The 15326-nt window shown below is 42.5% G+C and overlaps 1 protein-coding gene across 1 annotated transcript; it reads right to left on the bottom strand.

Annotated features, from left to right (window-relative positions):
* Positions 1-1718: 1718 nt before the first annotated feature.
* MILR1 (mast cell immunoglobulin like receptor 1) lies at positions 1719-13471 on the bottom strand. The gene is made up of 7 exons (XM_032805679.2): positions 13372-13471; positions 13236-13280; positions 7449-7739; positions 6395-6679; positions 5223-5336; positions 4083-4172; positions 1719-2531 (listed from the first exon to the last, which is right to left on the bottom strand). Exons 1-7 carry the CDS (start codon positions 13412-13414, stop codon positions 2446-2448), a joined length of 954 nt encoding a protein of 317 aa, XP_032661570.2. The 5' UTR covers positions 13415-13471; the 3' UTR covers positions 1719-2445.
* Between the last annotated feature and the right edge of the window lie 1855 nt (positions 13472-15326).

The raw sequence follows: 15326 nt of genomic DNA, 5'->3' as shown, positions 1-15326 counted from the left end.
GGATAAGTTTTTTCTTTGGTTGGGAGTCTAGCTAATCCACATGCTGCTGATATATGGTGACAAATGCCAGTCTCTGCTATAATGGGAAGATAAATGGGAGTTGAGACTTTCAAAAGCTTAAATGTGGAAAAGGTCAATTGAAAAGCAAAGTCATTGGATGCATTGTTTTTAGAGAAAGCAGTGTTTGTTAGGAGGTGAGTGTGTTTCTCTACATGACCTCTGTTTTCCAGTTCAGTCTTTAGACTGCTGTCATTTCTGGCTTGAATATAACATTATTAGGCACTTCTTCTGCCTTTCAGGGATACCAGAACAATTTAAAGAACTAAGCTGTAAACATTTTATTTCAAGTAATCTATTAATCTAGATAGGAAAAAATTGTTTACTACAGAATAAGTGAGGAAGCAATATGGAGCGGGAATTTACTGATCTTATACCCCTAAGTATTGTAGCTGGGACCCAGATGGATAGGTCTGAGTTGAAATGGCTGTGGCAGGGAAATAGTCAACTCTTCCAGTGTCGGTGGGTCATGTTAAGTCCCACTCCCAAAAATGGAAAAGACAGGCAATGCCAGCCAGGAGTCCTGCTCAAGTAAAAAAGTTGTACTCTGGAGTCCTGGGAAGCTGCTCCCTGGCAGGTAGCAGTAGTTGGCAAGGCAAACAATGGCTCCTTTAGGGAGACAGCTTGCCAAGCAAGCAGTTACTGGGACAGATTTTTAAGATAACTGTGGCTAAAGAAGGCCTTTTTATTCTCTGCTTATTTAAAATCCTGTTTTATTTTCTGAAATTCCTGACAAGCACAGGAGCAAAGCTCTCTGTGTGAGAGCCTTATAGCTGGACCATGTTAGCTAACTGTTAGCTTACTCCTTCCTGCTGAAACATCAAAAAAGTAATGCCAGTGGAGAGTCAAGTTGCACCACCATGTTAATAGTACCTTTTTTTAACAACTGGTCCCATTAGTTACAGTGGCATTACTTGTGGAGTAAGATACTGTGCATGAGTAAAGGAATCAGAAATCTGGGCATCAATTAACTTCTTTTTTCTAACATGTTTTATTTTTCTGTCTGGATCAAACTGGAGTCTTTAAAAATCAGGAAGAGGAACCCATTCTTTAATATTAGCAGAGGAGGAGATTAACATCAGCTTCTGACTACAAAATAAGTAGGATGGGGAAACTAGCATCTAAATGTCTGCTTATGTGCTTCCCATACAAGCACAGTGGTGCTAGCAAAATGTACTGGGGTAGAGGTTCTCTTTAAAAAAAATTTTTATATAATCCTCTCAGTAAATCAGAGAGGAAACTTACCTTGTTGCGTTCCATCTCTTACGATGACTTCAGAGTAGACAACTGTAGTATCTGCCCTCATGTTCACTAAAAGTCAGAATAGACACTAACTTTTAAAAAGTCCACAGTAATCAAGCTATATTTAAACATACCTCTTGTAGCTCAATAACTAATGACACAAATAGGACAGTTTCAGAATTAAGCTATTGCATTTGGGATCCCAGAAGGTTCTTGGTAGTTCTTTTCAGGTCAAGGATTCTAACGGGAGTGAGAAGTTTATCTCTGTAGCAGGCAGTCTTAACTATTTATTCCACAGACCACTTAATAAAATAAAGTTGGTTGTTTGGGTTTTTTTTGTGGGGGCCACTTCACCCTCCCAATACTGTGATTTTCATATTTAATCTTAACAATTCCTGATTTTTTTTTGAGGGTTTGTTCAAATTAGCTATTGTATTCTTGTAAAGATTTTTACCCGTAAGTTATTTGTATGTTCTCTGAACCTTAGTTTCACCTTAACAAAGATTTTTTGTGTGGGAATTCATAGGCACTCATAACATCCACAAGGTGGGCAAGTATTATTCCTATTTTAAAGACGATAAATTGTCAAAGAACTCAAGTATTCACTGGTCATACACTGAGTCAGTGTTAGCCACAGGATTAGTTCATGGGAGTTCCTGTTAACCAGTCCCTTGCTCAAACCAATAGAAACACCCATTCTCCCTTTAAATAAACAACCTACCTTGTAGCTCCAACCCATTAGTCTAGATGGTGGTAGCTAACACTCGAAGGCAAAATGGGGGCGTATTTTAGTGTCTGCCTGCAATGAATTCTGGTTGCACTCTTCTTGTCTTCAAATGCCCTTTGAATGCTAATCACAAGGGATCTATCTCCACAGGGAGTTGTGCTTAATCTCTGGAAAGAGGGAGCATGCAGTGAAAGTGTTTTATAAAGAGTGGAGACTGGGCAGTTGTCAGGCCCTACTGCAAGTGAACATTTGACTATGCTATCAATGCACAGTGAACTCCAAAATGCATGAGGTAGTTTTGTCATTAATCCACAGCTGTGTTTGGGATACACACACTTGTGCTTAAATCAGTTTTTATTCCATTTCCAGAACATTAGTTGTATGAACTTGAAAATGTGAATGCTTCATTTTCCCTGTGGTCACAATCTAAGCCTTTTACCTTTCCTGTCTTCCTCTTGTCTAATCAGTATGTTGGCGTACTCCACTTCTTCAGATTTAGCATACTCTGGATGGAAACAAGTGACAAAGAGTTCAAGGTTCAGTTGCAGGAGATTACAGCTTGGTAAATTTAAGCTTGTGAAAGCACTAAGACTCAGCCTGTGGTATAAGACCCACATGTGCCTCTCAAAGAGTCTGCATTTGTTCTCCCTCTATATATGCTTGGAGGGTGCAAGTTGAGGACTTTCTACCTGATGTGAAAAATTGCAGGAAGTGCACAGCTAATGGAGCAGAGCAGCCAGAATACCTCCCCATTCCTCCTAGCAGACAGGTGGAGGTAGAAAGAGGAAAAACACCCATTTTCCCATCTTCATTCTAGTAGCTAGAAATGGGTTGTGAAGATAGGGAGATATCCTCCCTTTTTCCCAGCCTCCAAGTGAGGTGGGGGAGATATATGACACAACTTTCGGCATGGTGTCTGTCCTGCAGTGTTTTTATTATGGGGTATGTTAGTCCACACTGACAACACAATGTTATAACTAACATAAGTTTGGTCATGGGTATTTTTAGTAGGTCATGGGCAATCAACTAAAATTCACAAGCCCCTGACCTGGTCTTTTACTAAAAATAGCAGCGGGTAGGGAAACTTACAGTATGAGCCCTGCCACTATGGACTGATAGCCATCTGCGGCTCCAGTTCTGGGAGCTGGCCACCTCTTCGGCCCCCAGGGCTGACCGCCAACCTGGCTGCCACTCCAGCCCTGGGGGCTGACCATCAGACCTGGGGCCTGGCTGCTAGCTATTACCACTCCGGTCCTGCCACTGCTCCTATGGCTGGGGCTGACTGCAGCTGGTCCAGCCTTGCTGCAGCAGAGGAGAATGACAGCTGCTCTAGCCCTGAACTCACAGAGGTCTATTAAAGTCATGGAATCTGTGATGTCTGTGACAAAATCTTATCCTTAGTTATAACACAACATGGAGACACTATGTCAGCTGTTGCCCAGTTATTTTGTGGCTCCATTTTGGGGGAAAGTGGCTCTGAATCTCTACAGAGTTGAGCAACACTTGAGAGTGAAGAACTGAAATACATGCTGAAGAATACAAAGCAAAATGCAGAAACTGTGCAATTGTTTTTCACTTTTGCTGGCAACCCAGAAATCCTTTCCGTGCCCTTTAGCAAGGGGCTGTTGTGTAAATCTAGGCTCTGTGCTTTACTTACTAGTATTTCATTTTCTCTTTGCTTTGTGGTTGTCACTCCCTTACCAGTACCTCCAAAGACACCGAAACATGAACTTTGCTTTTAGTTCTGTCCTGATTGGACCTGAGGGATAGTTCAGATAAGGTTCTAAGGATTTTTCTAATGAATGTCATTCCCCAGGCTGCAGTTTGGCTCTTGGGCTGGCAAGAGATGCACATATAGGGTCTGATCCTGAGAGATGCTGAGCAACTTCCAGTTAACGTCAGTGGGAGTTCTGTTGGGTCAGTAACTTGCGTGTAGTGATCGGCTGTCTTCCCTATTTGAGACCAAAAGGCATCATCCATAAACTTTATCTAGGACTAGTTAATCATGTCCTGCATGTGAGTCCCACGACTAAAGAAAGAGTAGTTTGGAATTTACCAATCTCAGTATATGTCACATAGTTTTCAGACCCTGTTGCCTTGTCTGTTGAAACAAAACCAGTTGAGGAGCCTGTTGACTTCAGTTTTCCTGCAAGATGTAAAGAAAACAAACAAAATTATTCAAGTGATTAAAATATCAACTGCTCCAAAAATGTATGTCCTGTGATTTTTTTGGGGGTGGTGGTGTTAGATATTTTAAACAATGTTATAGTCCTGATGAACATCATTCTACTATTCATGCCTCACTGCATTTTTACTTCACGTGGTGGTAGGGGAAGAGGAAATTGCTCCAAAGGCAGCAGGTATTGGTGATATATCATGGGGTCCTTGCAAAAAGAGACTGCTTTCCTACTTTAATTTTGGACACCAAGGCCCTGATTCTGCAAACAGTTGTGGACATGAGTAACTTACGTCATGTGAGCAGTCCCATTGACCTCAGCAAAAATACTCACGTGCATGAAGATAAGCACGTGTAACTTTTTGCCTTTGGGACCTAAAATGTAGCCTGAAACCACGTTGCTTTGATATGAAGAGAGATACTGGCTTTGAGGATAGACTTGGTGTCAATCAAAAGATGGAGAATGGTGCCTCTTTGGTCTTATTACTTTGCATTTATATCCACCCTGTATTTATATATGTATGGTCTCACTGAAACGTGGCCTCTTCTAGCATGGAGAGCAAAAAGGAGTCAGCCCACTAGAATGAGGAGAGCGTTTTACCCAAGGGCAAACTTCTTTTAAGAAAAGTGCCACCAGATCTGCATTCACTCAGAAGAGATTGGATATTGTTTTTCTAAAGGCTCCTCCTAAAGATCCCAGTACAGTATCTACCTGAAAAAGGTGAAGAAATAAGTTAACCCTAACTGGATTTAACTCAGCAGTTCCTGGGAATTTTGATGTTACCATCCTGAAGCTTATATTATTGGGCCATCCCCTCCAGTTTAATGGGACCTGGCCAGGAGACACCATCTGGACCAGGCATTATTGGGAGTACTGACACCAGCTGCTAAGAAATGGGACGACCTTAGTGTGTGATGTGCAGACAGGAAATTAAGCCTTCCATTTCCAAGGACACAGAGTGTAATAAGGGCCTGAAGCACTATTTTACAATGAAAATATGGAGAAGCAAAAAAACTCACTTGCTTTACACCAAGGCAGGATCAGAAATGGAACCAGTAGGGCAGTTGCTATCACCACCAGCAGAAACAGTAGCACAAGAGAAATGGAGAGGGGGTAGGAAAGGCCATCCTCTTCTGTCAACAGAAGAAAGAGTGTTTGTAGAGAGCAAGAGCAGGCAGGGCAAGATGTTACAATAGAACTTATCTTTCTATTAAAATGAAAGCCCAGCCTTTTCTATTAGTTTGGAGAAGTGGAGTAGCAGTTGTTAATGACACTGACTGTGGCAAGGTGAGGGGTCCTCACCTGAGTCTAGAGAGGAAAAGAATTGGTACCATGCTGAAAACCTACAGATGCAGAGGGGGGAGTATCTGGGCACAATCCTGCCACACGAGGTAGGGATTTAGCTTTAGGCTAAGATGTCCTGCAGGTCTACAGGATGAACTCAGAGAAAAGCCAGGGAAAGGTATAAAGGCAGGTCTTGGAAGGATTAGATTTTTATCAGTCAATGTTGGTAACATGAGTTTCATCAAACACAAACCAATGAAAAAATATTTCCATCGATGATAATTGAAATTTACAGATAGGCAAAGTAAGAAAAATGCTGCTCGAGTTTAATTTGAGGATATTTGCTTTGTATATCTTGATGTGTGGTAGTGATTTGTATTTTAACATTTGTAAAGCTTTAGCTTTTTATATCTCAATGTTCATTGTAATTAAATAATTGTCTGACTCAGCCATTGTCTGGCCCCCTCCCATAACTCCACACAACTCAACATTTTAAATAAATAAAAATCCTTAAAAATAAACATGGATATTATCTGTTGAAATTATATATACACACACATGCATATAGATCTAATTCTGCCAAGCCTATATAAAAGTAACTCCTTGGTCGTGTCCCTTCATGCCCTGTTCTTAGAGTGCTGGTTTACAGGCTGAGTTGGGCTCTGTTTAAATGAAAAGCTTTGGCTTCATTTCTTTTGTTAAATCCATGCACCTAAAGAGTAAAATCTTGGGGGGGGAAATTGTGGAGAGGGCTTATCCACAGCAAGCCAGGGTGTGAATGTACAGCTCTCTAACCTTCTGTGCCTTAAGATGCTATGTGGCACCTGCTACCCCAGTTTACATAGACAGGCAGAGATCATTAAAAGCTCATCAGATGCTATTAGTAATACGTAGGACAAACACATACCTGCTAGTGTAAAGTTGAGACTGTTGCTATATTTTGTGTTATTGGGGATATTATTTTCAGCTTTGCATTTATAGTCACTCAAGTCGCTGGAAGAATTGATAGTTACATTTAACACAGCTGCAGCCTTCCCTTGCATAGATATTTTGGATAACATAGTCTTCCTTCCTTTAAAAAATACATAGTTGATGGGAGAAGAGCCGTTTTCTGAGTGACAAGACAGTGTCACATTCTGGCCTATCCTCACTTGGGAAGTAGTCGTGCTCAGCACTGGTTTGGACACTGGATCTGTAAAGTAACCAGTGGAATACAAAAATAAGTACAAGGCAAACATGAGATTTAAAACTGAGACCTACAAACAAGAGAACAGCTCCTCAGCTGACCTAGATCAGTGTAGCTCTATTGTTTCCAATAGAATCATGCTGATTCACATCAGCTGTGGATCTGGTCCAAGTTCTAGACAGGGGCACGCTGTGTTCTAGAACACTGTTCTCTACCATAACGCCTTGCAGGATTGCTGGCTGCTGCTGCTACAAGACGAATGGATTGAAAAGTATATGGCTCTATCCCTTTGAAAGAAATTGCATTCTGTTTTAGAACGCTTCCTGCTCAAATGTGAAGGTATTGATAGCAAGGACGGGGGAAGTCACATGGCAGCACAATCCTGAGATGGTCATGGATTGTACTCTGCAAGCTATTTTGTGCATATGCAGGAGCAATTATACAGTAAAACTATAGGGTCAGTTCTAGGTGGTCTCCTACACATGTGCAGGGTGCAGCTTGTGTGGACCGCTTCTGACTGCAGTTCCAGCTGCCAGAGGCCTCTCTGGACTTGGCATTTACATGTTAATGCATAATATAATTTTTAAACTGTTCTTAATGGGTTGAGGAGGGTTATGGCACAGTGCTTGTGCCCAGTCCTCCATGGTGCTACGTGTCAGATAGCCATGGGGTTGTGCCTCCAGCTGCTCACAGGATCAGGCCAGCTGGGATGGATTATTATGAACACTCATTTCCTGATGTTGGAATAATGTCACAGATACACACAAACTCCTACCTAGTAACGTAAAGTTGAGACTCTTGCTGTATTTTGTACTGTTGGAGATTCCATGTACAACTTTGCATTTATATTCCCCCAAATCACTGGCAGAACTGATAGTTAGGTTAAACAGGGCTGGGTTCCTGTCTGTCTTCCATATAGTCGGCCACAGATTCTGACTTCCTCTAAAAAATATATAGTTGATAGGAAGAGAGCCACTGGTGAATCGACAGGACAGGGTCACATTCTGGCCAATTCCTACCTCCAAGCTCTTTTGGAGAGATCCAAACTCAGGGTTAGACAGTTGCTCTGGGGGAAAAAAAAAAATTCTGAATAAAATAACAATCCACAAATAACTTCCACCCCCCGGCAGAGAAATGCGGAGAACACCAGGGCTGGGGCAACACCTGTCTTCTATAGAACCTCAGTTATTGGACTCCATGGCTATAAGACCCAAGATTCAATACACAAATATTTTCCTGCCACCTGCTCCAAATTTATCTGTCATTTCAGCTGGGGAGTACAGTCCTTGGCCAGGGGAGATGGGTAGGTAATGTGTCCGTAACGGGGCTGTATGTGTTTGTGTCCGTGAAGAGTTAGTGGAAAACTGAAATGTGGGTTCCCTCTTTAGACAGCAGAAAGGGGGACTCGCAGTATTACCAGCCAAAGCTAGACTAAAGGTGGAGGTGTCCTGTTTCTTTTGATGGCTCAAGTCATCCTCAACCCCAGTCAGCACAAAGCATCTTGCATGATGTGGCCCTGCAGTCTGAGTAGGAAACATCATGCTAACCGGATCACCTGTCTCTGAATGGAGTTGTGACCCTCATGTCTTGGGAGGCCCCGGCAGCTGAAGACTTGAGCATTATCTGAGCTGACCCTGCTGAATGAGATACAGAGATTTATCCAGGGTGTAAGGAAGGCACAGAAGCATGATTTACCAGTGCCCAATCACATGCTTGTGATTTGGAGCCATTAGTTTATGAAAAGTGATGGCTGAGATTTATTGGCCCTTGTGCTAAATGTTGACCAAGACAGATTCTCATGCAAAAACATGTTGATCTTTGAAACATGAATTGATCATATGGATTATTACCTGACTTTTGAATATTTTTCATCGGAAATATCTGCAGATCTTCCCCCATTTTGGCCACAGGTATTTCTTTGGGATAATGGTTTTTAAAACTAGCGTGCCAAAGAGCTGATGAAGTTAGAACCCAAAGAGGGTAAAAGGGAAAAATCTGTTGATGCTTTTTTACAAGCTAATCACAAAGTCGGCAACTACATATGTGATCTGAGTGAATTCAGCAAAACTTCCTCCTGATAAATGTTCTGAGCCAACCAGGATGTGGTAATTACATATGTAATCTAATTGGCCAACATTGTGCCAGATCTTTCAGAAAGTCAAAAATATAAACTAATTATTTTCAGACAGCCGTAGGTGATAATTTTCTTCTTGCAGGTAACTATGGCATTAGACAAATGAAATAATGGTAAAGTAAAGTACTCCTGGACAGCATTTTTATAATTACAGATGAAAAAATGTAAACACTTTAGACCAGGTTTTCAAAAGAGCTTGGTTCCCCAAAATTCTCATTGACTTGAAAAATGAAGGTTATTCAGCACCACTGATAAGCAGACTACATAAAGTTGAGGCATTCACATTGAAATATATATTCTTTGTGTATCCCCAGCTGTTAAATGGACACCCAGTGAAACTAACACTAAGAATCACATCCCATAGCCAAGGCCATGTTAAGCACTCATGGTTTCCAGGGGAATTTGGCTTGACTTTCAAAGACTAAACTAGTGGAGAATGTTGCTCATCCCTTGGGTGGTCACTCACCAGACACTTCACTCTAATCATCATCATCATGTTCCTATTATGCCTCTGACATTTAGGGCAGTGACGAAGCTCATCCATTCCTGTCTATTTCTGGCAAGTCTTTCAATGGTTCCCCAGCTGTGCCCCAGGTTTTTCAGCTCGGCTTCCACAGCTCTTGGCCATGTTGTTTTCGGGCAGCCTCATTTTCACTTGCCTTCAGGTTTCCATCTTGTTGCTACTCTGACGATGGAATCAGTTTCCAGCTGAAGCACATAACCGATCCATCTCCAACACCTTCTGGCAACAATGGTGCTCAGATCCTCTTGGCTGCACTGTGTCAATAGATCTTGGTTTGAGATTGTTATGGGCTAAAAGATACAGAGGATTTTTCTGAGGCAGGTTGTATGGAATGAAGACAGCTTGGACATGTCATACTTTCTCATTCCACAGCATTCTGCACCATAAATTAGTGCTGAAAGTACACAGCTCTGATAAATCTTGAGTTTGGTTTTGGTGTTGTATTTTGATGATTTCTAGACTGTATTTGAGCTCCTGAAGGTGTTCCTGGCTTTACTGATTTTGTTCCGGATGTCCTGGCTTGTTCCGTCATCCTGGCTGAGGGTGCTGTCCAAGTATGTGAATGTTTCTGCACTGGTGAGAATATAATCCTCTATCTGTACTGGTGATGGTGAGGCAATATTAAAGGTCATGATATCTGCCTTATTGTGGTTGATTTCCAGTCCAATTTGCTGGCTGAATACGTTGAGTTGTTTTTTCTTGTGTATATGTGGTTGGGTATGTGATAGGAGAGTGACATCATCTGCGAAGTCCAGGTCTTCAAGGGATGAGAAGAGTGTACATTTAATGCCTCTTGGTATGTCTTCTGTTGTACGCTGCAATTACCCAGTCGATGGCAAAGTTGAAGAGGATTGCAGACATGACACACCCCTGACCTATGGTGTGCAGAGATGAGGCAAAGTTTATCCCTGACGTACTCCTGTTTTGACTTAAAAACTGAGCTCACTGTGATCAACATTGCATGTAAAGTTGAAATAGAAGCTTTTGATGACATTGATTATATGGAAAGGAATTCCATATGCCCGCAGAATGCGCCATAGGCTGTTCCTGTGAATGCTATCAAAAGCCTTCTCAAAGTTTATGAAATTTATGTAGAGTTGTCATTGCCATTCTAAGCATTGTTCTATGATGTTTCATAGAGTGAAGATCTGGTCTATGCATCCATGCCCTTTCTGAAAACCAGCTTGCTCTTTTCTGAGAATGCTATCAGCTGCCTCTGATATACACTGGACTATGATCTTACACAATACTTTGCTTGGCACAGGTAAAAGTGTGATACCACGCCAGTTATTAAAATCACTGAGAGTCCCTTTCTTTGGTATCTTCACTATAACCCCATTGGTCCACTTATCTGGCACTTTTTCCCTTTCCCAGGCTGATGTAAATAGAGGGGCCAGGATAGATGCTGTTCATTTAGGATTTACCTTGAACAATTCTGCATTCAAGTTATCCTTGACAGGAGCAGGGCCATCCCTACCTATGGTGGTGCCCTATGCAGCCTGAGCACCTGCACCCCGCTGCGGAGGGAGCAGTCGCTCCGCTGTGGGGCCAGCCCCTCCTTGGGCAGGGACTGCGCTCGAGGGTGGCAGTGGGAAGCAGAGCGACCTGGACCCAGCCTGCTCCACGTTCCCAGCCCTGTCACTTGGGGGAAGGGGCTTGGAGGAAGGGGTTAGACCCGCTCCCGCACTCAGCAGTGCTAGTGGCATCAGGAAGTGGAGCAACACGGTGGGAGCTGGCAGAGCAGAGTGGGCTGGGGCCCGGTCGCTCTGCTTCTTGCTGCTGCTGGTGAGTGTGGGGGTGGGCCAACCCTTCTGCAGGCTGTGTTGATACCAAATCTTCTTTTGCCTTCTGTTCAGCAATTCTTTGATGCAGGTGAAGAGATCAACAAGAAGTGGGACAGAGTAACAGCAATTTATAAACAGAGCAGTGAAGCCTGTCTAGGCTACAGACAGAAGAGAAGGAAGGAGTGGTTTACACCCAGCACATGGAATGCCACAGAAACCAGATGAGTCCTGAAGAAAAAAGTTTTAGACATAAAATCCCAGAAGCTAAAGGACAAATACCACAATCAGTATAGCCAGGCACACTGGGAGGTCAAATGCCTTGTGAGAGTGGACAAATGGAATTATATTGATAATCTGGCAAGACAAGCAGAGAAGGCATCTGCTAGTGGTGAACAAGGAACCGTCTACAAAATGACGCATCTTATTAGCAGTAAACGGCAGATACCAACAAACACTCTCATCGGGAACAAACAAGGCCACCTACTAACAACCGAAAAAGAACAAGAAATGCGCTGGACAGAGCATTTCACTCTAATAGAGCTAATTTAATGCACAGAGCTGTTGTGAGGTTTATGCTCCAAGCCTGGAAGGGCTCTACGCACTAGGTCCTCAATGAAATTTCATACACAGAGGTTTATAAGATCAAATCCTCAGTGAATGTTTGTAAAGTGGGTAGAGACCCTTCACGTAGGTTACTATGGAGTAAAGCCTCCTTCTCATGCTCCTGTTGAAGTCTCTTAAGAGTTTTGGAATGGGAGGAAGATCGGCTCCCAAAAGTATAAACTATTTTTCTCTCTTACGGGGAATTCTGCACCTGCCTTCCTAGGTACAAGGTAGAAATTCAGATGGAGTAAAAATAGCAGTGTGCACAAAATATTATCAAAGCATTTTACACCCATTAACTGATCCTCACAACACCCTTTGAGTAGCTTCTCAGCATGACAAGAAGCTCAGAGCAGAGTATCTAGAGATGGAAAAGATCTGCTAAATCCATCTTCTGGACAGTGCAGGATTGCTCCCTATTTTACAATTACTAGTTTGGACTGTTCCAAGCAACGAGGCTTCCTCCTGTCCCTTCCACATTTTAATAATCTTCACTCTCAGGAAATCTTTTCCTGAAATTCAGATTTTGTATCAGGAAAAGAAGAGAATGGGCTCATGCCCTTCAATGAGTCTTAACCTTTGGGGGTCCACCCTGGCAGTATGGGGAAGAACAGCTGCCTATGGTGTGCAGAGATGAGGCAAAGTTTGTTCCTGCATGGATAAGTCCCCAAAAGGGGATCCTCATAGAGCTCTTCTTCTCCACCCAAAGTTCCTGTCCGTGACATGGACATTTCTGTGAGAGGAGGAAGTCCCAGACTATATTTAGCTGCTCATGTCCTAGGAAAGGCTGAACCATCTGTTTTCATTTTAGCCATCAGTACATGGCTCCTAATTATCATAGTAAAACACACACCTGAACACAGAAGGTAACAGATATAAAAAATCTAAGCCAAAAAAGCTCTGCTGAATCATTATAGCAATGAAAGTAGTGTATCTAAAGCTGTGGGGAAAAGGGCATGATCCATTATTTAATTAGTTGTGAAATAGTTTGTGAAAATGTATATGGACAGTATTGTAATGATACATATGCAGAGTATGGTTGTGGGAGCAGTTTTAAGTTTAGCCTACCCTGACTTTGGAATTCTTAAGTGTCTGACAACTTTCTGTTAATATAGTTTTCTTTCATGGAATCATCATAAACAACTGTAGAAAAAAGTCTGCAAACTCTTTCCATAGGATAATGCTGAGCTCCAGTCCATATAAATCACAGTATTTCAAATCCTAGTTCCTATACAATGCTGCTTTCCTTTCTAAAGCTAGCTACAGTACATAAAATAGGGAAACACTGTTATTTTGTTCAGCGATTCTAGAGGGGTTTTAAAAACTTTAAACATTTCTGAATGTATACACAGTCTATCTACCAAGGGAAAAAAATCACGTAACTATCTCATTCCATGAGTGACTGAAGAGAACAAGGAGAAAAAATTGTACAACATGGAATTATTCTGTTTAACAATGACATGAATTTTTTTCTAAAGGGTTCGTGTAAATAACATAAAATGAAAAATGAAAACTTACCGCTATCTTTTGCATTGGATTTTTGACTCTCCTGAGTGGATTGAACTAAAAGAGAGAAGAAGAACTTGAGCAAAATTAGTCAATGGTCCCTCTTTGGAATAAGATGCAGTTGATAAATAGCAGATCCATGGCTTACAGCAGGATAGGAGGAAGAATGGAATGATCATGAGTTTAAGCATTTTCTTACAAAAACGAAGAGCGTACTGACAGAGGAAATAGTAGGTATGCTGGTAAAAGTCTCTTTGATGGAGACGTGACAAGAGATTTGAGGAAGTTCAAATTACGGATGTTGCTGATGAGATTTGCATAAATGCTTCTGTGCTCCTAGAATCAGTCCAGATTCTGCCTAGCAGTGGCAATATTTTCCAGTGGTTAGATCAGAAGCCTTAGGTGTCAGGACTCCTGGGTTCTGAACACAACCTAAGTGCTTAAACACAGTTGTTACTAGGAGGCTTCTAGTAGGGTTTTCTGACCAGTGTGATCAGTGATTTTTTTGTCTAAGGGCTGGGTGTGTTAGAACAGTGTTAAAACACAGCCTGGGAGCGGTGCATATCTATAGTAGAGTTTGGCTAGTATGGTTCTCAGACAGGAACATCCCCACCCACATTAGCTACAACCACAACTGGAGCTAACATTGGGTAGGTCTCAGGGTGGACAGGTCTTTGATGGCAGCTTTTGTGCCAATGTAAGACAGTGGTGTATGTAGGCCATATGTTCAAGTGAATAGTGTTGTCCTAAAATTGAGAGAGAGAACTCTAGTCAATCCTGTAATTCTATTTAAAGGAAACAACATATGCTGTGTTTCTGTATCTCTGTGCCATTCCTCAGCAGTGTCTGAGATATGACTTAAAACATACCATAAATGCCAAAGGCACAGAAGGGAAAAGTTAACATTTTGGCACTGTCTTGCTTACACAGGCCAGGTTATCTGAGAAGTCCATATTTGGTTGCACCGTAACGCTAATGATGAATGTTTCGGGCACCCGTAAGTGGTGTTCTCGGTGCCTTATAGTTGAAAACAAGTCCAAATAGATACAAACATACAAGGGTAACCCTGACTCAGTACATTTTGGAAATAAACTTTGGGGCTTTTTCTTTTTTTAACACAATTTATAAAGGGGGTGAACTCTGATATCATTCTAAGCTCTACAAAAATCTTATAAACCCAGAGCCAAAAGAGGCAAGATATGAATATATGAACTGTATCTGTCCTACTTCTTCAAATCCTAGTTCCTATACAGTGCTGCCTTCCCTTCTAGATTAAAGGGAGATGGTGGTAGAGATGGACCCTGAACCATGCTATTGGATCTGGAGTTCATCATGTTTGGAGGTGAGTGTTTGGGACCATCTCTGGAAGGGAGCCAGAAGTTCAGTAAGGGGAACTCCATGCCTTCTCAAAGCCACATTCCCACTTCATGGAAAAGCAGAATTTACAAATGTTAACTGAGGGTAGATTGTTGGAAGACCTGGCTTCCAGGCCTGTCCCTAGCCATTTTGGTGCCCTACACAGCCCCCCTGCAGGGGTGGGGGCTTTGGGGAAGGGGTGGAGTGGGGTGGGGCTAGGGCAGAGCAGGAAGGGGAAGAGGTGGGGCTGGGGTGGAGCAGGGGCCGGGGCTTTGGGAAAGAGACAGAGCAGGGGCAGGGGCAGCTTTCCTGGGTGGCTCAGCAGATTGGGGGATCGGGCTGGCACTGGAGCAGCATGCAGCTGCATAGGGCACCAGGAAATTTGGGGCACGCACCTGCGTACTTTGCCTGTGGGTAAGGACAGCCCTGCTGGCTTCAAAGGGTCTCATTCTTCTGCCACTTACAGCAGTGTAATGCCAGTGACTAGAGTGGAGTTTTGATTTGCAGTGGTGTAAGTGTTTAGTGCAGCTTTGTAACTCTAGGAGGAAGGAAACAAGAGGTTGATATTGGGTGCTGGGTTACTGTGTGGCAATTGTGATGAAAGGAGAATGTGAGGGGCCAACAGCTGTAGCCAAAAGGATGTGCGTCAGTGGGGATGTGGGGAAAGATGACTTGGAGCTGCAGGGAAGCCATTGTGGCAGACATGGCTCTGAAGAGTTTTTAACATTATCTGTTGCAGATAACTGC

This window comes from Chelonoidis abingdonii, chromosome 13, assembly GCF_003597395.2.
Source record: "Chelonoidis abingdonii isolate Lonesome George chromosome 13, CheloAbing_2.0, whole genome shotgun sequence".
NCBI classification, from domain to species: domain Eukaryota; kingdom Metazoa; phylum Chordata; order Testudines; family Testudinidae; genus Chelonoidis; species Chelonoidis abingdonii.
This window is presented reverse-complemented; position numbering and strand designations above follow the sequence as displayed.

Excerpts from the sequence above, each read along its gene's own strand:
- MILR1 (XM_032805679.2), bottom strand. The coding sequence starts at position 13,414 with ATGCTTAAACTCATGATCATTCCATTCTTCCTCCTATCCTGCT. Across the intron at positions 6,680-7,448 it reads TCTCAACTTTACGTTACTAG|ATCCAGTGTCCAAACCAGTG; the intron begins GTAGGAGTTTGT and ends GTTACTTTACAG. Across the intron at positions 2,532-4,082 it reads TGTGACATATACTGAGATTG|AGTATGCTAAATCTGAAGAA; the intron begins GTAAATTCCAAA and ends GTTTCCATCCAG.